Genomic DNA, 26,118 nt, shown 5'->3' on the forward strand with positions numbered 1-26,118 from the left:
GTTGAAAGTGTCCAGTATTTTTGATACTGGGTGCATTTAAAGCAAAGCCTTGGTGCTATCACCGATCCGGAACTTGACGTTATGTTTATTATACACAGATTTCGAAGCCGAGTGTTTAATGTATAGGACAATTGCGGGGCTAGCGCTACGATCCTACTGACACTAACAGTTTCCCCCGAGCCGAAACTCGAATCTACCACAACTGGTCGTACCAACTGAGTGATAAAACCAGGTTTATTTAGTCAATATGTAATTACAATCCAAGTTGAAATCAAGCTTTTGATTTAATTTAGAAGGCAGTTTTAGTTGCCTCATTTCGTTTTTTTTGCAAATGTGAGAGTAACAGGGGAATGAACTCTGTTAACTATTCATAATATTACAAAATTACAAAATTTCACATCAATGGACAACGTAAGTCTAATTCCCTAACGAAAAAAATCATAATATTTGACCCAAATCAACTGCGCTTAAGGAGTGAAAAAACGCTGCATCAATGCAAAACGTCTTCAATAAAAAACTTCCCTATCACATTTCACAGTTGACTTCCGGCTTGCCTAGTCTGTCCCACGGTAACGTGACCTGCAGAGAGCACTTACCCAATTAGACCCTACAAAACTATCAAATGAGCCGCTGGAAAGTGTCAAAAGTGTTTGACGAACATTGAACATTAGGTATATGAAAATTTGTATGTTTTGATTTTTTCTTATCAGCGACAACCGTAAAATTGAAGAAATATGAGAACAATATTACACGATCCACTCTTTAAGAGCAAAGAAATTGGACGCTAATAATGCAGAAGTAGTTTAGCCTACACTTTATTAAAGTATTGTTGTTCAGAAACCTTTGGTTGTAAAGAAAAACTATTCGATAACTTTTCTACATTTTGTTCAGAATTAGTAAAGGATATACTGCAATTATGATTTTAAGTATCAACTATTAAAACAAATGAAAACTTAATCTTCGCATAAAAAAATTACGAAGTATTGAGAACAGAAAAACTCCATTCTAAGTTATGAAAAACTTTCAGAAATTTATTTACTAAGGAATGTTAGTAATGCCCGATAAACGAATCTCATTAGGTTTTTTGTAACTCAAATTTACTTTGTTGCAATTTGTTCAAACCGTTAAATTGGAAATGTCAATTCCTGTAAATGCACAACTTCAAACTTTGTGTTGGTTTTATTTTGTGGTTTTATCCATGAATTGGACTATATTTAGGAACACTTCGGCTCATTTGTTATAAAAATAAATTTTTATTTTTTTGTAAGACAACGATAGAAGTCGAAAGTGTCCAGTATTTTTGATACTGGATGCATTTAAAGCAAAGCCTTGGTGCTATCACCGATCCGGAACTTGACGTTATGTTTCACGTGCTTTTGGCAAAATAATCTCAAGCTCTGGGATGTTGCAATAGTTTTAGATTTAAGATTTTCATGTAGATAATATCAAAATTGTCAGATGAATCGACCAAAATACAAATTATACACAGATTTCGAAGCCGAGTGTTTAATGTATAGGACAATTGCGGGGCTAGCGCTACGATCCTACTGACACTAACAGTTTCCCCCGAGCCGAAACTCGAATCTACCACAACTGGTCTTACCAACTGAGTGATAAAACCAGGTTTATTTAGTCAATATGTAATCACAATCCAAGTTAAAATCAAGCTTTTGATTTAATTTAGAAGGCAGTTTTAGTTGCCTCATTTCGTTTTTTTTTGCAAATGTGAGAGTAACAGGGGAATGAACTCTGTTAACTATTCATAATATTACAAAATTACAAAATTTCACATCAATGGACAACGTAAGTCTAATTCCCTAACAAAAAAAATCATAATATTTGACCCAAATCAACTGCGCTTAAGGAGTGAAAAAACGCTGCATCAATGCAAAACGTCTTCAATAAAAAACTTTCCTATCACATTTCACAGTTGACTTCCGGCTTGCCTAGTCTGTCCCACGGTAACGTGACCTGCAGAGAGCACTTACCCAATTAGACCCTACAAAACTATCAAATGAGCCGCCGGAAAGTGTCAAAAGTGTTAGCCGATGCCCCGACCGTTCCCCGTTCAGTGTTTTTGGGGGTTGGGTATCGGCTAGTTGCGTCCTGCCGACAGGAGCCTCATTGGGTCAAAAGTGTTTTTTCGGATTCCCCCTCCTCGCTAGCAGCTAAAAAGTTAGTAAGGTATATCAGGCTAGAACGAACTGCAAAATGCCGGAAAACAATTTCAGTTCATCTACGGACAGAAATGACTATTATTTCAAAAGTCAGCAGGCAGCAAGCAGGTTCAGCGTAGATGAGAGGGGAGCTGGTAGATTGAGCGGCGGCGGTAAGGTTTGTGGTCTGCGGAATTCCGTCCCTGTCGTCACTTTTGTCGCGTCAAAACGTGCAAAGGCTAGGCTCGGCCGGGAGCGGTAGCGAGTACAGTTTAGTTATTTTGAGCTTCAAGCTTCCAGCCCGCTCGGGTTGGAAAATTATGTCGGCTATAAAATTATCGTTTATTATCATAAATTACAATTCGTCCGTTCGTTGTCGTCGTCCCTGTTGTTTGTCGAGCGGCGTGTGCATTCGGCTTGGCGGGTGTAGAGAAGGAAAAGTTTTGACCGGTTGTCAGATTTGGTGGGATTTAGGCTTTATTTGTGCTTCCGGAGAAAGTATATTTTTCAATTGTTTTTTTTTTGCTTCTTTTCTCTGACGTTTCCGCTTCGGAGGTGCGACGAAAAGTTTCTCGTTATTATTTCGCTGTCGGTTATCAGGCAGCGGTGGCAAATTTTGTGTTTAGTTGAATTTGAGTTGAGACAATAACGCTGTCAGTGCTGTTACATCGTATCTCAGAAGAAAAGTTTTAACGATTTCCATGCGGTGCGTATGAAAAGCATTAAAGTTGGTGAGTTTGCGCTAAGTGTAGTGTTTTCACTACCATCCGTTTCGACTTTTTATAGGCACGCAGAGCAATACACAGGTACGGTTATGGTTTTCCTTGAAATAAAGCGTTTTGATAAATGATCCTACAAAGCAGCTACAAAGGAATGAACATGCTTCTATTTGTAACCAAGGAGGAAAGTTAAATCATATCTAAGCGGAAAGTAAAAACATTCGTGAAGGTGTAACTGAGAACGGAAAACATCGAGCATTGGAGCAGTGCTTTGTGCTACAACAGGTAGCAGCTTGAAAACATATGGCAGGAAGCTAAAAAGTGTTACAAGTGAGGAAGTATAACTACACGCTCAAGACGACTGTAGCACGGTTGGAAACATTCAGGAAATATTTACCGACTCATATTCCGGGGACGCCGTAAACTGGGCATGTAAATATGTACAACAATATTCGCAATGGTGGGTCGTTGGTTAGTGTATTACGAGGGCATTTTGGTCGGACAGGTTAAGATATGAAGGGCGAAAGAGAAAGAAAAGAATGCAACAATACATGAATAACTCGTGTTATAACTGTTAACTCATTCCGGTCGTCTAGAAAGTTGTATTGAGGCGAGACAGAACATGTCCGCTCCACTGTGACAATATCACTATTTGGTAAATATAATATCTGATAATCTATTTTGGTATGTCACTCACGAAAGAAAACGGTTAGCAGAAATGGGATTTTACGGAAGCTTGTCTATTTATGGAGTTGGCAGCACCCTCTCAGTTATCAGATTTCTACTTTGTGGGTTTTTGCTACACTGCTAATTCAAGTATCCTCGCATACTTGAAACTTCAAAATAATAATATACAAACATTGTTTTGATAGTTTTTCTATCTTTATTACTCAAAAGCTCCAGAACCTACAAAGCATTTTTCAAAGAATAAAATGTGTTATTGTAATTATTTTTATTTTATACACTGGAAAAAGTTATTGAAAATTGTGGTGTAGCTTTCTCAAAAACACATATTAGGAGGTCTATACAATATTCTAAAAGTCGTTTCTTTCTGTTTTTTTTCTGTTAACAACTTTTCTATGTTTTCTCTTGAAAATTTTTGTTAAAACCTATAGGACCAAACCCACAAAGATTAACCCGAACTGAGCGGGCGCTGTTGATGAACTAACCGCTTCGAATCTCCTCAAACACAATATATAGTATTCTTTTCTTAATAGATTCGGCATTTGGTGTATTCTCACGAATTGAAGTGGCTAGCACAAATGCAAATTATCACGTGGCTGGAATCGACAAAACGACGGCGAAATCACATTATCTGTGGCTTATCGCGGCGAGCTCGCCGCTGGCAGCCATCATGATCTACGAGATGGACGTAGGACCAAACAGTGTATTCGCTCCTGTTACATGGCTAACGACGGCTGGTATTATCAGCAGCGGCGACGATAATGAAGAGACGTTTTAAATTATAAATATTGGATTATTATTCCAGAAAAATGAAACATAAATTTCAATGACAGCGCTTGTGCCGTAAATTTTCCCGCGCGCTACGAACCACGCGAAGAATGGATGCTGAATGTATACAAAAATTTTATGTTACTGGCTTTTCTCTGAAAAGCCGGGACCCGAGGTGGGTCGGTGGCCGCTTGGGGGAGGTACTGAAGAATGGTCCAATTCGGGGGACTGTCACCTCGCGGTGTAATGCCGAGTTTTTTTTGTTCTCCGTAAGTATGCTGAAATCGAATTGCTATCTCCGATAGTGTTGCGCTGCCGGCCGTAATGAAATATGGATTTTTTTCTGTTGGGTCGGTTTTTGGATTGGGTGAGAGAAGGTGTGACGGAGGAATTTCCCGAGGATATATGCTATGTTGGTAAGAGAGGGTTGTGTTTTTTTCATCGGTACTGTGGTAGAAAAAGGGGGGAAAACTTCGACTTGAAAGTTAGTTGAATCCGTAATTCAAAGGAGAAGTGACAATAGCGAATAATTTATTTCAGGTGTTAACTTACCGTTGGACCCTCAACGGGCTGCGGGATGTTGTTTATTAGATTAGAGGCTTGCAGGTCCGGTCGGGGCGGTGGTATTACCGTGGTTGTGGGAGGCGCTGGTGTTGCGATCGGAACCAGTGTACCAAGCTGAAATTTAAATGGAAATTCGTTAGCGGCTATCGCGTGTGTGCTTTGCAGTAGGGTGACAGCTAAAGTGATAGTGGAAAGGTCACGGTTGGTGAGCTTTATAATCATGGCGCAAATCAGGACTAACTTTGAACACTTTGAGCACTTTGAACAGCTTTTTTTTTTTCATTTGCCGAGTCATTGAATTGTTTTGTTGCAAAACAAGGGCCGATTTAGCTATTTCATTTATCTCGATCTTTCACCGTTTGTGAGTTCACTGAATGAAATCGAATTAAAATTATGCATACAGATTTTTTGAGGGTGTCTAGTTTTATTATTTCAATAGAGCATTTAGAGAAAAATCTTTCAAAATTGATCATTTATCACTGTCGATAATAACTTGAATGTACGTAATGTACGTAAAAAGTTTTTCTCACAGGACTAATAAGGTAATTTATTGTATTCACAAAGAACCTCTATTGTAGTCTCTTTATTGTGTGAACAGAATTTACCCATTGCATAACTACACAACAGAGCTCAGTGCAGTGCTTTAATTGTGTGCCTCTTAAGTATTTATCAAATGAGGGGAGCATTTAGGTAGGAAAGTAGATTGCGTTGTTCGCTTTGTATCTCGAAACTAAATTAATCAGCCCGTAATGTATGTTCGCCCTTCGAATACTAGTATTATTTTTCTATGAGCGGCAGATACACAGCACAAAGCAGACAGAGGAAGTTTGGTAAAATTACTATACGTAGCGTTCATGCTGAGAAAGAAGTGAGTGGAGAATGTCTTCTATAGTATAAAATGTGCTTCACATTGCTCCGGTATCATAGAAAAATGTTCATCAAATCCGAGTATGGGGATCAAATCTTAAGGTTATTCTACACCTCTGGGATAATTTTTCAAAATATCAGCCGACTAGATCCTGAGAAATTCTGAATTTTAGGTTTTAGTTATTAAATTTTAAATAATTCAAATTAGCTTCACGCAATATCACCGAAAATCGTCCAAAAACTTGTCCAAGCCATTCCTAACCAACGTATGTATTTATTGGCGTTGTTACAATCATGAATATTAACCAGTGACCTAACTGCCGGTACCCGGATAACTGTCCGATAAATGGCGCTTGAATATTATCTGTAAATTTTCTGATTTCCAGCTATTTTAAGCATTTACATCCAAAACCAACGACCAGAACAGTTTCATGGCACCACAACTTTAACGTTGAGAACAAAAAACCATAGGTGGAATTAGTTTTACGTTATATGACTCAAAAAAAAAAAAAATAATAATAAGGGACAGAATATGCGGGTACATTTCAAAAGTTCTCGCATATTTTGTCCCATTACATATAAATTCAACCAGCAACCAGCAACCGGCAGTATCACCGGCTATGTAGATTGTTCTACAGAAAAACAACATTAGTTTAGTTAATTGAATGACATACTTCTATATGTCTAAAATTATCCGATGTACACTAATCTGGAGCAAAATTATGTGCTTGCAGTTTGTACCACTATGCAGTGGGACTGTAATGCGGGTACTTTCAATATGGGACAAACACAACTTGGTAATTTTTCCAAGTTTTCCCATACTAAAGTATCAATTTAAGATTTTTTCGGAAAATTTGATAAAAATCAAGGCGATTCCCGATGATAACTCAAAAGTGACAAAAATCAGTATGGGACAGTTATCGAATTAAGATTGTTATTTGGCTAAGTGGCTTCAGCTTAGTTTTAATGTTGCTAGTTTCATCGTTTTTCTCATATAAACTCAGCTTTTCTACAGTTCTCATATGTAAAAGTGTGCCAAAACAACTAAAATACTTTAACAACTGTAGAATTGGCTGTGGCTTTGTCCACCATGTAATAATTCATGAATTTTAAATAAGCTTTTATGGGCTGACTAGCAAATTCACACTTTCACACTTCACTTCATACTATAAATATTTTAATTCATTTCACTATCCTTTACCATATTTCACCAAAGAACTATCAACATTAAAATTAGGGTAGAATGCACTATGAAGCGCTCGCAGAAGATTTCTTGACAACTTAGGGCATTTTTCAATGCTTTTGATTTTGCTTCTGAGACTTCAAGCGCTTTTCACTCCACGTGCTGATTTCTGTTAGTGGCATATTAGCCTCCTGCTTTGGAGCCATTGTTGTTGACCATTGTTGACCATTGACCATTGTTGTGGTGCGTCTTGACCACGGGTTTGTTTGGCAGCATTCCATTCCATTCAACAATAGTAATTTTTACCAAAAATAACATTGAAACCGAGTATTTCAGAACAAGTTTCATCATAAGCGTACATTATATAGATCCTACAATTATTCTACATGGTCAATGTCACTAAAAATTATTAGAAGCGCTGTAAATTGCGTAACTGCTTAATTGGTGCGTTTTTTACAGTTCTCCCTCACAAACGATTTGACGTTTTGAACGATCTGTTGTTTGTTTGTTCGCTCGAATTCACAATGACACACCCGCCGGAAGTATAACTCTCAGTAATCACGTATAAAAGCTAGCATGCAGAAATTAAGTCTTCATTGTATGACATAAGAGGATGGTTTACTGGAAACTGGTTTGACCCACTGCAAGCAGAGCAGCAGCTGGTCCCAGCACAGTAGGGATGAGAGGGCGACGATAGCAAAAACATGTGTTTTTGTTGCAACACTCACTCATTAACAATTTTCATTGTTTGGTGCCAACGTAAAAACCCCGATAACATTCACAAAACGCGATGCCAGACAGGACACAACACTTATTATTCTTATAAAACATAAAAAGGATTTGAAATTACCTTTTTGGTCGACCGGTTTCGCGTCACGATCTTGCCAATTGGTTGGACGATCCCTCTTAAAATCCTTTTCATCTTTTGCAATTACAGTAAGTGTTGTGTCATGTTTTGCGTTGCGTTTCGTAGGTGTTACCCACTCATTCGTTCGCAGCTTTCCACATAAGACGGACCAACAGAGGAAACCGGCGGACCGCACTGCACAGCAGTGCTGAACAAGTCCGTACATGTTAAAGTGATTTTGTCCTGATCTGGCGCGTTCGCTTTCAGCCATTTGGTAACTGCTAATAGTTAAGCGTTTGCTGGTAGCGTGCGTGTATGGCTGTTTGTTTGCTTGTGATATGTGTTGTTTGCTTGCTTGCAGTGTGTGTGAAGAAATAGAGTGCTTTTGTCGATTTTATCACTGTCAAAAAAAATTGGATTTTTTGTGTTGTATTCAATGGAAATTTATAATATTTTGAATAAAATGATACACTTTAATATTTCAATGGAATATAGGTTTAAGATACAAATGAATAAACAAAAAAAAAGTTAGTTCATAATATTTTTCTCTATGGCACTTTCGCAAACTTTCTCACGGGATTATACATGCAATATCTATATGATTTGTACTGCCCATTCTTCAGCATAGTTAGGAGAGTCTAATGCTTGTTCATGTGAAATTGTGGAATCGTTGGATTCATAATTTTTAAATCCGCGTTCGATGACTTTCAAACTGTAGCGCTATTTGAGCTCTCAACAGATCTTCTCTCTCAACTGCTCAAATAATACGTAAATTTTGCTCCACAGTCAATAAAATACGTATTTCAAGGTTCATTTTTCTCCAAATTATGACACAAATAAATTGTAACAGATGTGACACTTGGTTGCCTCAGAAAATTGATCAAATTAGTTCATAAAACTATACACATTCAAGGCACAAGTGAAAATGATGTTTCAAATACACTTTCTACAACTGGAAGAACATTATACTTGAGTTAGATTTTTTTTTGAAAAGCGTGATAAAAACGAAAAAAAAGCGTGAGATTGGGGATTAGTGATAAAAACGACTGTTGATAAAATCTAAAAAGCACTGTAATAGGATAATGTGAATCATTCCGTGTCATCGGTAAATGGCAATTCAAAATGACGATAAATTTACTAGTTTCACTATTGTGGGCACTTTGAGGTGCCCCAAAATTATATGACTGAAGAAGTTAATATGTTTTACCACTCGCCAAAACGCTGCTAACAGCAATAAAAACTACGCAATAAGCATAAAATGTAGTTTTTGCTTTTTTTCTTAGTGTTCATTTCTAGACCGCGCCATTTTTCTTAGTCAACGATTTGTTGTTTTGCTCGCTCGACATAACCACCGGAAGTGTAACTGTCAGTAGTCACTAATAAAAGTTATCATGCAGAAATTTATTTTTCTTTATATAACCCAAAAGGATGGTTTACTAGAAACTGGCTTAAGCGGCAGCTAGCAGAGCAGGAATGAGCAGGCGGCGATAGCAAAAACATGTGTTTTTGCTGCAACACCCGCTCATTTGATCGCAACCTTCCACAGCGTACGGAACGACAGAGGAAACCGACGGACCGCACTGCATAGCATTGCTGAACTTGCCCGGACCAGTTAATGATTCTGTCCGGATCTGGTGTGTTCGCTTTTAGCCGTTTGACCATTGCCAATAGTTATGCATGTACTGGTGATGTGTGCGTATGATTTTTTATTTACTCTTATAATATTTCACTTTATTGACGTAGGTCTACGTCTTACTTTAGTACAGTGGCACGCTGTGGAAAAGTGTAACGAAAATATGGCCTCTTAATATGCATGTTATGCTACTACCACTGAATGGATTTTAAATGTCACGTCAAACGTCAATGTCTTGATCGAAAGGTTTCGAAGATAATAATTAAGATGAAGTTTGTGAAGGTAATATTAAGCATAACTTTTCATTTGCAAACCAATTAAATAATGAACTAAAAACCATCAGAAAAAGCAGCGGCTAACCAATCTTGAGCTCGCTTTCTGTTCGCGACGTTTATTTTAGACCCATGCTGTAAGTGGCAAGCTTATCATTTCTCCTCGCAGAAACACTAGTGTGTAGGCGATTATCGTTCACTGCGCAAATAACTACTCTCACACTGGTGAGCAAAGCGACGCACGATGTACCGAGCGATGACAGTTTTTTGATAAAAAAAAAGAGAAGGAAAGTATCTTCGGTGGATTTGGGCTGTTATCGAAACGCGCTGTTTGTGTTGTGCGAACACGAACGTCTGTATAAAAAACAGCTTCTTCTCTTTTCTACATTCGCAACCACGAAGACATCCTCCAAATAATGCCAACTCGACACACGGAGTACATTTTCCGTTTCCTTTTGTGATGTTCTGTTGCCAATACGTTCTCAATGTGACGCTCACACGTATCACAGACAAATAGCAACAGCAAACACATCCTTAGAAGACAGTAAAAAAGACTGTACCATTGGCATGCCTGATCACTGCAGAGCTTCAACTGTGTGTTTCTTAAATAAATGTTAAATGAGAGGAAAATTAAGGTGGGAAAGTGTATTGCGTTGTTTTCTTTGCATCTCGAAACTGACAAAACAGCCGCCTGTCACGCTTGTTTACTCTTCAAATTCTATCTCATTGATCTCAGCAGTGTACATCGCGGCGTACTTTTCTGTATTCTCTCTAGAGTGATTCACTACTCTTGTTTGGCTCAGCTGTGGTGTAAGTAGCACAACATAGAAAAAAACAGAAAGAAAAGTATAGTGCGAATAATTGCTGCGAACAGCTCTCATGCTGGACAAGAAGCAAACGGTGAATATTCACTCTGTTCTTCTCACATATTGAGGAGAATGCCAAGCATGGTAAGCGGCTCCGCTTTTTTTTAAGTTAAGTCATTTCCCCAGTTTCGCAAGAAAATTTTATTCCGTATGCTATGCGAATATACGAAAAATGTTTTTCATTTCGTGTTGGCAAACAGTAGTTCTACCGATGCACGGAGTAAAAACCTGGCCAAAATTATTTTCGCTGCTATTTAGCAATATTTTGGGAAATATTTAAGTGAGAAGTGGAAGTGGCTGGTTCGAGTATTGTATCAAAGAATAACTCTAAATATCACACACACAACTTAATGTTTACATTTACATAGCCTATGTGTCTTCATTAATGTTAGTGAGCAGATGCAGTAATGCGCTCGTTTGATTAGTTTTCGCAAAACGGGCAGCGAAACAAATCGAAGAATTTACCAGCAAAATGATTTAGTAAAATATCTTCATTTAGAATTATTAATTTGATGTTCACAGACTATATGATGCCTCGTGGAACCTACGTAAATTGGAAAAAGCCTTTTGTACGGAGTGTTATTTACCCGTTATTTACCCGTATTATTGATTCCGTGCATCAAGTTATTTTTAAGTTAACTTAAATTAGTTGAAATTCATTCACTTAACTAATCTCATGTCATCTTTGTTGAGCTGAAACACTGTTTTAAGCGTGAGGCAGGCACCCATCAGGTTTTTTTTTAATTTCCCGTGTACGCGTGAACACTTAACGTCAAAATTCGTCATAAATCTCCGGACGTTACCGAATGAGATATTTGCGAGGATGTGTTCGTGATGTTATGAACTTCCATTCCCCGATGATTATATGATCGGATTCCGCGAGATTTGATAACTTCTTTAATATCGAAAACGCTCGAAAATACGTGAAAATCACTAGTTTCGAAAACTTCTCAAGAGTAGCTATAATTTTTAATTTTGGAATTTCCATCAACCGGTTTATTAGCATTGAACATAAAGAACTCATTTGTTGCAAAATATTGATCAATTGTCATTTTCTTGATGCCTGGCACAACTTGTTACTATAAATGGTTCGATTCCCAAAAAAATCCTTAAAAATTTGTCAATGTTTACAGCGCTCCCAGCATATGATAATACCGTTTAACATTCATCTAGTGATAGCATTTTGTGAAGCATTGATTTAAGCTGCATAAAAGAATATAGCGGCACCAAAAAGCGACAAAAATTTTTTTCTTATTTTGGCCAGCTTTTTGTTCTAGGTACTCCTCTATAATTACAGTCAGGTTTGTTTTCAAGCGGTTTTAAACGCCAATTTTTTACGATGAGTTTTTAATTAACACAGTTTATTTACGCGGAGTTTTGAGCCATCCAAAAACGCATTTGTTTTCTGAACATTGTTATTTTGTATCTCCAAAAATAAAACAGTTATTAAACATATTTCTTAAAATGCATAGTTTTCCAACACAGGTAAAAACGCCAATATCTCAGCCACCCGATAAGATATTAAGGATCTTTTTTGCCTTTCTCCTAGAAAGGTATAGCAATCACTGGAAAAACCAAAGGTATAAAAGTGCTCCAAAGGGTCGAATCTCGTATATCAATCGGCTTAGTTTGACGAGCTGAGCATTTTCTGTATGTGTGTGTGTATGTGTGTGTGTGTATGTGTGTGTGTGTATGTGTGTGTGTGTATGTGTGTGTGTGTGTATGTGTGTGTGTATGTGTGTGTATGTAACGCTCTCCCAATCTCACTCGATTTTCTCAGAGATGGCTGGACCGATTTTCATGAAATTAATTGCAAATGAGAGGTCTAGTTGCCCCATAAGACCCTATTGAATTTCATTGCAATCTGATTTTTAGTTTAGAGGTTATGTTTAAAAATGTGAAAATCACGAAACATCATCATCACAGAAACTACTCAGCCGATTTCAACAAAATTGGTTTTAAAGGAACGAACTACTTAAAAAACCCTTAACTTTTGAGTTTCATGGAGATTGAACGTGTGGTTCAGAAGTTATTTGAAGAAACGTGTTCTGGAGAGTGTTTAATCTCACTCATGTTTCTCAGAGATGGCTGAACCGATTTCCACGAAATTGGTGTCAAATGAAAGGTCTAGCTATCTCATAACACCCTATTGAATTTCAATGTAATCGGTCTGTTACTTTGTCTGTAATGTATCAAAATATGAAAATCACGAAACTTCATTATCTCAAAAAGTACACAACCGATTTGAACAATATTGGTATCAAATGAACGGGCTAGTTAAAGGTTGATTGATGAATTTGATAGTAATTAAACACGTGGTTTAAAAATTGTGAAAAGAAACATGTTCCGGTGACTTTTCAAATTCACTCGTTTTCCCAAAAATGGCTGAACTAATTTCAACAATCTTAGTGTCAAATGAAAAGTTTGGCTTTCCTATAGGTTCCCATTTTGTTTGACTATAATCGTATTTTTATTCCAACCGTTATGTATTAAATTATAAAAACAACGAAATTCTATTATCTCAAAGATCACACGACTTATTTGAACATATCTAGTGTCATTTGAACGGGTTGTCTCTCAAACTCACAAGTAATAAATTTCATAGCAACTAATTAATAATTTTTTTAACTTTTTGCCTTTCTCCTAGAAAGGTATAGCAATCACTTGCAAAACCGAAGATATGAAAGTGCTCCAAAGGGCCGAATGGCATATATCACTCGACTCAGTTCGACGTGCTGAGCATTTTCTGTATGTATGTTTGTGTGCGTGTGTGTGTGTGTGTGTGTGTGTGTGTGTGTGTGTATGTGTTGGTGTGTGTGTATGTCCAGATTTTTATTTTCACTCATTTTTCTCAGAGATGGCTGGACCGATTTTAATGGAATTATATGCAAATGAAAGTTCTAGTTGCGCCATAAGACTCTATTAAATTTCATTGTAATTGGAATTTTAGTTTAGAGGTTTTGTTTAAAAATGTGAAAATCACGAAACATCAATATCTCAGGAACCACACAACCGATTTTAATAGAATTGGTATCAAATGAACGGGCTATTTTAAAAACCCTTGACTTTTGAATTTTATATAGTTTAAACATGTGGTTCTGAAGTTATGAAAAGAAACGTCTTCTGAAGACTGTTCAATTTCACTAATGTTTCTCAGAGATGGCTGGACCGATTTCCACAAAATCAGTGTCATATGAAAGGTTTAGTTACCCCATGAGACCCTATTGATTTTTTTGCAATCGGACTATTTCTTTGCCTGTTATGTTTAAAAATGTGAAATCCAGCTATGAAAAGAAACATATTCCGAAGAATACATAAACTCACTCACTTTTATCAGAGATGGCTGAACCGATTTTCACGAAATTAGTGTCAAATGAAAGGTCTAGCTGACTCATAACACCCTATTAAATTTTACTGTAATCGAACTGTAACTTCGTCTGTAATGTACCGAATTGTGAAAATCACGAAACTTCATTATCTCAGAAACCTCACAACCGATTTGATCAATTGTATTATCAGATGAACAGGCTAGTAAAGGGTTAACTGATGAATTATGATTTAACACGTGGTTTCAAAGTTTGGCTGCCCTATACCCCCCATTTGATTATAATCGAACTTAAGCAACCGTTATGTATTAAATTGTTAATAAAACAACGAAATTCTATTATCTCAAAGATTACACGACTTATTTGAACATTACTAGTGTCATACGAACGAGTCATCTCTCAAACTTACAAATAACAAACTTAATAACAATTTGATATGTGGTTCAAAAGTTATGGAAAGAAAAGAAATTCAAGGGCTATTTAAAACTATACCTGCTTTGATCAATATATGTGGCCTCAATATAATTTAAATGTGGTATCGTACCATTAGAATGTTCTCGGTATCGCTAGTGATTGAATTGTTCGAAAATAAGAGTCATTTCTTTTATTTCGCTCTTTCTTGAGTATTTACATTACGTCAAATTTCATATTTTATACTTCTATTACAACATCAATATTTTAGAACCCATAAAGTGAATACACATTTATTGGATTGAAGCGTTGATGTAAATCTATTTTTACAAATAATAAGTTTGAATGAGAAAGGCTGGATCTGACCGCTAGGTGGATTAATTTAGGTTTTTTCATGTAAGTTTTCGTCTTGAATCCCGCTTAGCAGTAAAAATTTCAGATGGTCAATGGTCTGTGAGTCAAATAATTGAATGCGATGCAGAATCAAACCATGCAGAATATTCAAAAACAACCCCACAAAAATAAAAAAATATATGGAAAAATGTAGGAATCGAACAGATTTGAAAAAAGTGCAAAAGGGTGGTTTTGTAGCTTGAAAAAGTCATTTTTTCATAAATTACGTTTGGGCAACCTGAAAACGTTTTTATAGAAAGTCGAAATGTTCTACAAAAATGCTATAAATAACATTATCTTTCAATTTAGGGCTGAGCACCTTGACTTTTTCAACATCAATTTTTTTTGGGACACCCTAGTTGGGAGTGTTTATTGAGTAAAAGATCTAGTCGAAAAAAAAACCCTCTGCCACTCGAAAGATCCGAAATGAACGTCAAAGAGGACAGTTTTTAATACTGGTCGTAGAGTATCTCGGGTTTTTTCTAAAGCCTTTTTGGTGTTTTTTCTAAAGTCTTTCTTTGTGGTCTAAAGCCTTCATTTATGGTACATGATTTTCGGGTTCTTCCAGGTGCTAGGTATTTCATGTTTTGAGATGGCCTTCTAAACAAATAAGAATCTTTCGTTGAGAGAAATTCGAAACTTAGACAAATAGTCGAAAAGTTATATAAAATGTCTGTTCCAGAAAAAAAGCATCAGGCTACTTTTGCGAATGATTGATGAGTGCCAAAACTATGTACGACAAAAATAGTTACGAACCGTGTCATCATCGTGCCTGTTTCTAAACTATTTTCTGTAAATCATAGCCACGACTGGAAATCCATTTGTTGTTCCGCGCTACAAATCATGGCAGATCATAGAAACAGGGGGAGAAAATAACTTGTGCGGGCAGAAAAAGAAGCAAACTCGCTCGAATTGAACCATTTTCAATCAGCTTACACCATTGAACCGGTCACTCCGTTATCACGATCTACGTACGAAACGTGTGGTGTAGTATCCATACATAGTGGCCGACCCGAACTGAGCAGCACAATTACGGACCAGCAGAGAAAGTAGAAAAGGAAAACAATTCCACTTTATTGTTGGTAATTTTCCGACCACTTAAACAATAGTTGCATGTACCATGAGAGGAATTACCAGTTTTATGATTTAATACCAACCCTAGACCGTTGGTTGGGAAAGTTGTAATGATAGGACTTTTGCTGGTCAGATCGCCTTTACGTACGAACGGGGCTTGCGGTGGAGCTTGAATGGGTTTCGTAATGCAAGGAAAATTCCCGTTGTTTATTTCGAAAATTCCACGACACCAAACGGTACTTTTTCGTTCTTCTGTAAATATTTATTTTGATCCTAACCAAAAAGAGATGATGGATAGTAATAAATGTAGCTTTTAATTAATTCAATTATTTCAATTATATTTACGAAAAGAGTATTTGGTGAACATCAATAATCATGCGTCTCCATAAACTTTTGAAACAATGGGGACGCATGATTTTCTACCATAAGGGAATAGAAAAACTATTCCTATTGACGCATTGCTTTTCCACACTTCTATATTAATTTATCATCTAGCAGAGGGACAGTGTGAGATTGATGTCATAGTTTCGACACAACCAGGCTCCTGCAAGCCACAAACTACCACAACTGTACTACTGATTTACCATCAACCGTTATTAATGGTTCAAGTTATTATTTCCCCTTTCCTGTACCCAACTTATAGAAAACCAAAATTAATGCGAAGTATAACGCCTTTCATAGATAGTAAATTCTTCCCCTGATATTGCTGCCGGAAAGAATCATAAACCAGAATTTGACACTTTATCGGCGTAGGACCGCTCTTCTTAAAAAAAAGGTCTTTTCTGCTCCGAATCCTTCGGACCTTTTTGTGATACGCGCAAAATGCTTTTATTGCTTTAATATGGGTCGGTTGGTCGCTTTCGGATAATCCTGTTTCGCTTTCTCTCGTCAACGTCAAAGGGAAATTTCGAAGTCGCGTTATAACGTGGAGAAGCACACTAATTGATGTTTGTAAGTTAATTTGTTACAGATTTATTGGTAGGTATAAATCACTGGTAAGTACAAGTATTTCACGTTCGAAGAAGTTAAACCTAATTTTAATCAAACACCCTTTGAGAGGCGGGAGCAAAGTCAAAACTTTGTATGAAAAAAAAAACAAAATTAAGATGGAATTAACTGCCGACGATTTACACGGGTGCGTATTCAACATTTTTTCCCCTGTGTAGGTAAATATCGAAATAAACTTTGCTGGTCAAGATTTTTGTTTTATGTTTCCCTCATAAACTGGGCCTTGTTTTTAGCTATTAACTTTTTCTTTTGCGGTGCAGTCTGTATTCACTACCCCTCATTAGATCAGTTACATTCTCTTGCGAAATTTACACCTCCCCTACCTCTTCGTTTCCTCTGGCATTGCAGAATTGAAAATTCCATTCCTGCTCTCTGTGGAAGACCTTTTTGCCATTGTGCTGTCCGTTTTTCGAGGAAACTTGGAGCTCGGCATAAATACACCGCTTCTGAACAAAGGCCGACTTTTGGCTTCTTTAGGACTAAACCATAATTCATGGGAGCGCAAATTCACAGCATTTCGAGTATAGTGCTTCGCCATTCAAGTTTATTCCAGAAACACCAGGAAAAGTAGTTTGCCATACGATGAGCGGACTTCAAAAAGTGCTCGGCAGGGTATAAATTTGCATCGCCATAATTTTCAACTATTTTAATAATAAATTAATTAAACAAAATAAAACAAAAACTGGTGCGAACAATAAAACCCACATCAGGCCGGAGGAGTGCAAGCTGGGGAAAGCAAACCGAGTCTACATGAAAATGCTTTCTATCGTTCAATGTAATATTCTGTTTTTTTTTTTTTCGCGAATCGCTCCACCACAAGCAGTGCTGGTTTGCTTTTTATTGCTTTGAATTCTCGTGGCGAGCAAAGTTTCCACTCTGATTTTCCACCGGATGCACGCCCGCTGCAATCGGTCTCGTTTCACTGAGTATTGCTGTAGTTTTTCAGCGTTTTGTTGCATGTTTATTTTGCCAGCTGACCAGTATATTGAAGCGATATTGTGGCTACTTTCCCACGGAGCGCGGCTTTGGAAGAAGCGGAAGGGTTTTCCCGTTCATAATACAAAAGTTTAATTTTCATTTATGCAGTTCAAACGTCGAACGATTCAATTATCAGCGAAAATAGTTATAGTTTATTGACGAGGCGAATTTTTCCAATGGAGGCATACTTTCTACGTTTATTTTTAACTTTGGAAAATGAGAAGTGGACTGTGTTTTCGCTTAGATAGCATTAAAAGGCTGAAATGCTATTATTATTACAGAGCATTTTGGATGCTGTATGATATCATCGGCTAGCTCGTGCTTATGTTAGGTTGCACATGAAGCATTGGATGCTTTTTGGTTGCAGTAAACTAGTTAGTGTGCCATTAGTCAAATTTGAGTTTTTATTGTGAACAAAATCAAAATAGAAGTGAGAAATTGTGTTATTTAAATGTGGTTCAAAACTTTATACTTTATACTTTATACTTTATACTTTATAATTTATACATTATACTTTATACTTTATACTTTATACTTTATACTTATACTTTATACTTTATACTTCATAATTTATACTTTATACTTTATACTTTATACTTTATACTTTATACTTTATACTTTATACTTTATACTTTACACTTTATACTTTATACTTTATACTTTATACTTTATACTTTATACTTTATACTTTATACTTTATACTTTATACTTTATACTTTATACTTTATACTTTATACTTTATACTTTATACTTTATACTTTATACTTTATACTTTATACTTTATACTTTATACTTTATACTTTATACTTTATACTTTATACTTTATACTTTATACTTTATACTTTATACTTTATACTTTATACTTTATACTTTATACTTTATACTTTATACTTTATACTTTATACTTTATACTTTATACTTTATACTTTATACTTTATACTTTATACTTTATACTTTATACTTTATACTTTATACTTTATACTTTATACTTTATACTTTATACTTTATACTTTATACTTTATACTTTATACTTTATACTTTATACTTTATACTTTATACTTTATACTTTATACTTTATACTTTATACTTTATACTTTATACTTTATACTTTATACTTTATACTTTATACTTTATACTTTATACTTTATACTTTATACTTTATACTTTATACTTTATACTTTATACTTTATACTTTATACTTTATACTTTATACTTTATACTTTATACTTTATACTTTATACTTTATACTTTATACTTTATACTTTATACTTTATACTTTATACTTTATACTTTATACTTTATACTTTATACTTTATACTTTATACTTTATACTTTATACTTTATACTTTATACTTTATACTTTATACTATATACTTTATACTTTATACTTTATACTTTATACTTTATACTTTATACTTTATACTTTATACTTTATACTTTATACTTTATACTTTATACTTTATACTTTATACTTTATACTTTATACTCTATACTTTATACTTTATACTTTATACTTTATACTTTATACTTTATACTTTATACTTTATACTTTATACTTTATACTTTATACTTTATACTTTATACTTTATACTTTATACTTTATACTTTATACTTTATACTTTATACTTTATACTTTATACTTTATACTTTATACTTTATACTTTATACTTTATACTTTATACTTTATACTTTATACTTTATACTTTATACTTTATACTTTATACTTTATACTTTATACTTTATACTTTATACTTTATACTTTATACTTTATACTTTATACTTTATACTTTATACTTTATACTTTATACTTAATATTTTATTTTTGAAAGTCTTAACAACTAGACGTTAAGACTTTCTACCTTCGAACTCTGATTTTTAGCTTTCGACTTTTGAGCTTATGAGTTCAGAGTTTTGACTGTTGAATTTGTTTTCTTTGTTCAATTCTTGTTCAGGACGATAGAGAGCAGCTCTCTCGAGTAGACCAAACATTTCAACTTAAAATATTCGACGTCTTTCCGTCCAATCAGACCTGTTCTTGCTTTTCTCTTTGTGTAGCTTATTACTGAGTTGAAAAGTATAATAAATTGTTTCTACTCGACGCAAGTTCAAGACTAGCATTTAGCTGACTGGCTTCCGCATCGGTTAGGCCATGCCTCCTGTTGGCATCGTACTGGAATGCCGAGACCGGTTGTGGCCTCAAGTGCTATCGGTAGGTCGGATAGAAGAAGCTCGTGAGAGAAGCTTGAGTTAGAGTAATACTTACTGCAATGTATTGCCATCCTTTATTCACCCGCACCAGCAGTGCTTCCTCGTCAATTATGTAGGCTAGCGTTCCGACGGGGCTCGTGGCGGACATCTGTGCAAAGACATAAAAAACAAGAAAAAGACAAAAACGAACCATTAGAATCCTTCGTGGAATCACATGCCAGGGAATCAGCAATGTCAGCGTCGGTGCTATGTTTCCGTGGTTGTAACAGGAGGTTGAATATAACTTGTGCGTGTTTGTAAGGCGTATGTGAGGGTGTTATGCAGGATGGAGAATCCAAGATAACATGGTAGGTTTTCGAAGTGCTGATCCCGCTGCTGGCTTTGCAAGTCTTGCGGCTATAGCCTAGCGATTGCGCCGCCGATGGAAGCCGGAAAAAGTATGCATTCGTTATTGATGATAAGACCTTATTTATTTGGGGGTATCGTACGGTAGCGTCACGCAAGCAGGGAATCACTTAACACAATGAGTATAATTCAAAATGAAAAGAGTTAATTTTGTACCCATAAATGAATGCCTTACCACTCTGCATGGAGACTAAACTTGTTTTATCGGCGTTCAACCGAGACACTACACACTGCAGTATTAGGAAATTAGCTGCTTTAAAAAGACATACGATATTGAAAAGTCGTTCGAAAGATAAAAATTGTGATAATGGTATGTTGCGGTGTACAGGAACCGATCGAGAAACTTCCTGGTACAACAGTGCCACATCCATCAGCTGCCGGTATCATTATCCGAAAGATATACTCGATGGTCATAGCAGCAAAAATGTGTAGTGTTTTCTCACACTAAACGGCATCCTGTATATACGGGGCTCATAATGGCACTTGGAAAAGATTGTGTATGAGCAGAAATGAAAGCTGCTTCATAGCTGCACTCCAGGCTTCCCTGGAGGAATCAAGAGCCAGCACAGAATGCTAGGGCTCATAGAGAAAAGGAAAATATACTCATACCTACTCACGAAAATACATCGGGGTAATGATGGGAGTATAATTCTCGGTGTTATTTGTGGGTACAAATGTTTGCTCTGCTCTTTTGCGAGTTTGTGCAGTGTGTCTCTGCTGCTGATCAACTATACCTGACCTTCACCCGGTCTGTAATCGTTATAAGACTTAAGCGGCAAAATAGAAGATTTGTCTTATAAGCAATGAGATACATGTCGAGATCTGTTTTCGGCTGATGATGATGACGCTGATGGCAACGCTATGGGGATACATTATTCATATGTCTCTACCACATAGACACGTGATTTGGGCACACACGATGTTTGAGCTTTTATTTTGTTTTTTTTTTTTTTTTTTTACTGATTCGACCTGTCTCGAGTGTTTGCTGGCATCGCGTGAAGGGAAACCGAAAATGCAGACACGCTCCTAGAGGCTAGCCAAAGTTCAGTGGAGGCAATTCTGCTGATTGCTTGCTTACCTTGGACATAGCTTCGGTATTTTGGAAAGTGACTGCTCCCGGCACGATTCGTACGTTGGCCCCACTGCTGTTCGGAATTTCGTCACTATGGTCGTAGATGGTGCGACCCGGACTACCCGGCGGTCCTGGCGGTCCTGGTGGGCCTGTGGCGATTGGGGTGAGTAGATGATGGACGAATGTTATTTTTAGTAGGTTGCGTATGTTGAAATGTATAAGAGATTGAAAAAAAAATCGATATTTCAAGCATAAAAATATGAATAAAACTTTGCTTACTGCTAGTTATTTGACGAAAGAAATAGCTTTAAATAAAGAAATTAAGACTTAAAAAAAATAGTTTTGTTAAAAAATACGCATAAGCTGGTAAACTAATTTTATGAAATTGTTAGTTCTGCATTCATTATAGCTTCTTCATTACCACGATTACTAAACAAGAAGTCAACTTTTTCATATTGAGTTATGTTCATGCCTTCATGCTGACATCAGCATTTTTTTGTTTGCTCAAAAGTACTTTTTGCTAAAATATTTGAATCACAAATTGTCAAAAGAAATTACTAGAGGCGTGGTATAAAAACATTTTGATGAAAACAATATCCACACAGAACATGACACAACACTTATTGCTCAAACGAGAAGCTTTTTGTTAGCGCAATAAGTGCTGTGTGTTGTTCTGCGTGTATGCTCTATTTTCCTGAAGGCTTCTATGGTAGCACCAAACCAAAACAGTGAGTATTTTGTTGTTTTAAAACTATAACGATGTGATTGAAAAGCATGTGTAAACGAGGAGAAATACCAAGAGGGTTTTTTTTGGATATTATTGAGATTTTAAGGAGTTAGGAGTTTGCAACAGGTTTTCTTTATTTCTATTAAAAACGAAAAAAAATTAATATAAAATGTCCTTAATGCCCTAAAATAAATCGGCAGAAAACAATTCTAAATGGTTTCAAATTAATCTCACAGTTATCGGAAAACATTTCTAGGCCATAAAAGACCCAAAAAGAAATTGATTTGAACTTAGATTCGCTGGAAACGCTTAAAATTAAAGAAACGACCGAACAAGTACCTGGACTTAAATGAACTTCAGGCTGGTTGGAAAACTTCTTGAATTTGAATACAAAATGATTAAAAAATGTTAAAAATAACCAAACCAGAAAAAATAGAGAAAAAAAAAATTTTTAATTTCAATTTAGCACGAACCCAGAAAAAAAACTCTCACTCAGAATCACCAAAAATGGCTCTGAAATGATTGAATTTACTAGTTCAGAAATTTTGCCCTGATTGAAGCCAGAATAATTAGAAAATAGAGAGAGAAATCTTTCTCTCGCTCGTAGAATTTCCGTACGTGCGACGAGACGAGACAACGTCACATGCGATTTGCAGGTTGCTCTTTCGCTTCTCTTTCGGTTCGGATTGCGATGCGCAAGCGATGTTTCGTAAAGTAGGTAAAGACGGACACCCTAAGGTTTAATCTAAATAATTACTTAGGCATTGCTATTTAGATCGCAGTAGTCATACAAATTGAAACTTAAGGTCATTTGTTTTCATAATCATTTTTGGTATAAGTGAACTTCCTCCAAGTTTTATGTGTTTTGGGTCTTCAAAAATAAGACAGCAAATTGCTGTTTTTTGACATGGTTGGGAAAGACGGACACTTGGGGTGGGTAAGATGGACAGTACGAAGGTAAAGGTGGACACTCACAAAAAAGATGTAGTAGGTTAAGTATTCTTTTGATTTATGTGTTAAGTGATGGCCATACATTACTCTACGTTATTAGAGTCCATCTATACATCACGTGAACAGTTTAAGAGGATGGGTTTCGATGAAGGCGAAAATTCTCCGCCTATATGGCCTGTTCTAACTGCTAAGTGATTAATATCTGCTGGTTTCTCTCGCGGGTGTACTTTTTGAGTATCTGTAGTACACAACAGATGCTACATGTGAAAATTCTTGGAAAATCCGTGTGTCCATCTTTCCCTACCTTAGTGTGTCCGTCTTGCCCGACCTGGTTGTAAATTTTTCAAACGATCGTAGCTCTTCATCGGAACATCGAAAATCTGCTGGATTTTCACTAGAAAACCGAGGAAAGACTAATTAATCACTTTACTATTGTGAACAAATGAAAACACGTAAGTTTCACGAGTTTTTCACTAATTTCCGTGGAATAAAAATAACATCAAATTGCGCGTTCACGAAAATATTCTTTGTTTTACTTACAAATTTGACAGTTTGCTTGCTGAAAACCGATAATGCAACTCAAAAGCATTAACACACTATAAAGAAGGTATTCGCATCACTCAACTATCATAATACATTCTAGTTTGTGAAATATTAAAAGTGTCCATCTTACCCGTAGTGTCCGTCTTTACCTACTTTCCTCTACATACATGATACAGCTCGTGCGCCAGAGCTCGTGAGACTTTCTCGTGTACCAGGCTCAAAGTAATACTGATTTTGTGCTGTTCTGTTAGGGAAAGTCAATTTTATTCGATTTAAATGGAACTTTGCACTCGTGTTAGACTTGGAAAACTGTGTATTCTTTCAAACTTTTTGGGCCAGAGTAAATTGTTAATGAACACTAGATCTTGGTTAGCAAAAAATAAAGTTAAATAGTAAATTTTTTTCAAAGCAACCCACAGTGGTCTGAACTCGAAAAACCGTGATCGTTTTAGATTCGACTGTGAAATATTGATTGTATGTACCCAGTGTCTTCAGCAAGTTTATTCCATATAACAAGGCCTTTCTATTGGCATTTTCGTTTTTTTTTATAAATCCCCCTAGTAGTTAGATATAAAAACTTTTTTTTTCTAATTTTCAAAATACCAGATTGCTTTCTTCAGCAAAGTTGAAGGAAAATATATATGAAAAAGAATTGCTGAACGCTGTAATCTTCTAACTGTACGTCTGATATGACGAAGCAGAGTTTTAAGAGGAACACTCCTCAAAATTAATTTTTCGACCATAACTTTTTCTGTAATCGACGAAACAACTCAAAAAGTTCTAAGATTTTGTTCATTCTGCTAAACCTTTCATTTTTGTAGAATATATTGGTTTGCTATTTTTATTTGTTGTAAAGATATTTCTAGTTTTTTTGCTGAAAATAACCATATTTTGAGTCCATATTTCTCCGAAGGTCGCAGATGGTAGCAAACCAGACTGTATGCATTTGAAAGTTTGTTAAGAGAAATGCATTACTCATAAGAGTTCAACTGTTTCTAGTTGTATCCAACCGAGTATTGAATGAAAGGAAAACTCCCCTCAAAATTAGTTTTTTGTCCATAACTTTTTCTGTAATGTTTCGACGATTCTAAGATGTTCTAAGATTTTGTTCATTCTGCTAAACCTTATAAACAAATGCTTTGACAACAAAAGCTAGTCGAACTTTTTGATTGAAAATGTTTACTAAAACCTCTTAAAATCATAAACTTTTTTTTCTCTTGGAAAATTACACCTGGTTTTCTTCCGTTTTTAAATCATTTTTAATATATACTTCACATAGTTAAATATTAGGAATAAAATTTTGAGTCATGAATAAAAAAGTCCCTGCCGTGCTTAAAGATGATCTGAAGCACCATTTCAAATTTAACTTTTTTCTTTAAAAAGCAATATTTTACACTCACTTTAATTGGTCTACAAAGTATTTTGCTTAAATTAACCCGAAAGTATTTTTAAATCATGTGAACGGGAAAGGGTTACAAAATCGGTTTTCTCAGTTCTTTTTTTCTCAAAATAAGTTATTTAGATAGACATTTTAGTCCAAAAAGTGCGATGTCCGCCTCCACCTCATGCCCGCCCCGCCTCATGAGAGCATGAATGTTTTGCAAAATGTTTAATTTGATTTTTTTTTATAAAACTTTACCTTCAAAAAAAATTTTTACATTTTATTCCATCATCCTGAAATTTAAACCAGAAAATTTGTTATAACTTCGGATTTCTTCGAAAAGAAAATGAGAAAAAAATTAAATTTAAATTTTTGTTTGTCAATTAAGATAAGGTGTTTGTTTATAATTTATTTTGACCAAAAAAGTTTTTTTTCGCGGTGTGTTTTTTTTGTAAGCATTAGGGGCCATCCATATACCACGTGGACAAATTTTTAACGATTTTGACCCCCCCTCCCCCTCCGTGGACAAATGCCCATATAAATTCTAAAAAAAATGTATGGACCGTGGACATTACCCAAGCCCCCCCCCCCCCAAAGCTGTCCACGTGGTATGTGGATGGCCCCTAAGATTATTACAAAAGTTCACATCGTTGCAAAAGGTAATATTCCCCTAACAGCAAAAAAAAAGATCAGATTACTATAAATACGAGTATATATAGTCGCACTAGAGTTAATGTGGCTTTAGAATCATATATCTGATTTGCAATATCTATACCTTATTTGAAAATTCTATCGAACACTTTTACCGCCAACATGTATTGAAAAATATAAAATTGATTATATTGGTTTAGTGGTTCTGTTATTTTTAACTCCCGAAAGGCTTGTACTCGAATTAAGAATCACATCTAATCTTATAAGTACAAAACTGAATATGATTTTCTTTGGAATGGTTTCTATTATATAATAGTCAATGACATCTTAAACAACGGCAGAAACTCACAGCATCTCCACGTTAACCAACATAACACTCTGCATCTAATATATTTGTTTCAGTTAAAAATACTATGCATTTTTATACCGTT

At 35.6% G+C, this 26,118-nt stretch overlaps 1 protein-coding gene across 15 annotated transcripts in view; it reads right to left on the bottom strand.

The window, feature by feature from the left end:
• LOC129725247 (collagen alpha-1(XVIII) chain) overlaps positions 1–26,118 on the bottom strand; it is a 698,730-nt gene that overhangs the window by 40,680 nt on the left and 631,932 nt on the right. For 12 of the 15 annotated variants that reach the window (XM_055680820.1, XM_055680831.1, XM_055680826.1 and 9 more), the window contains 4 exons: positions 21,441–21,583; positions 20,013–20,105; positions 4,880–5,005; positions 3,273–3,299 (listed from right to left, as the gene is read on the bottom strand). In XM_055680820.1, the coding sequence (XP_055536795.1) occupies positions 3,273–3,299; positions 4,880–5,005; positions 20,013–20,105; positions 21,441–21,583 (389 nt within the window). The remainder of the gene's footprint in view (positions 1–3,272; positions 3,300–4,879; positions 5,006–20,012; positions 20,106–21,440; positions 21,584–26,118) is intronic. The other 3 variants (XM_055680832.1, XM_055680829.1, XM_055680827.1) reach the window with 1 other exon arrangement.

This window comes from Wyeomyia smithii, chromosome 2 (assembly GCF_029784165.1).
Source record: "Wyeomyia smithii strain HCP4-BCI-WySm-NY-G18 chromosome 2, ASM2978416v1, whole genome shotgun sequence".
Lineage (NCBI taxonomy): Eukaryota > Metazoa > Arthropoda > Insecta > Diptera > Culicidae > Wyeomyia > Wyeomyia smithii.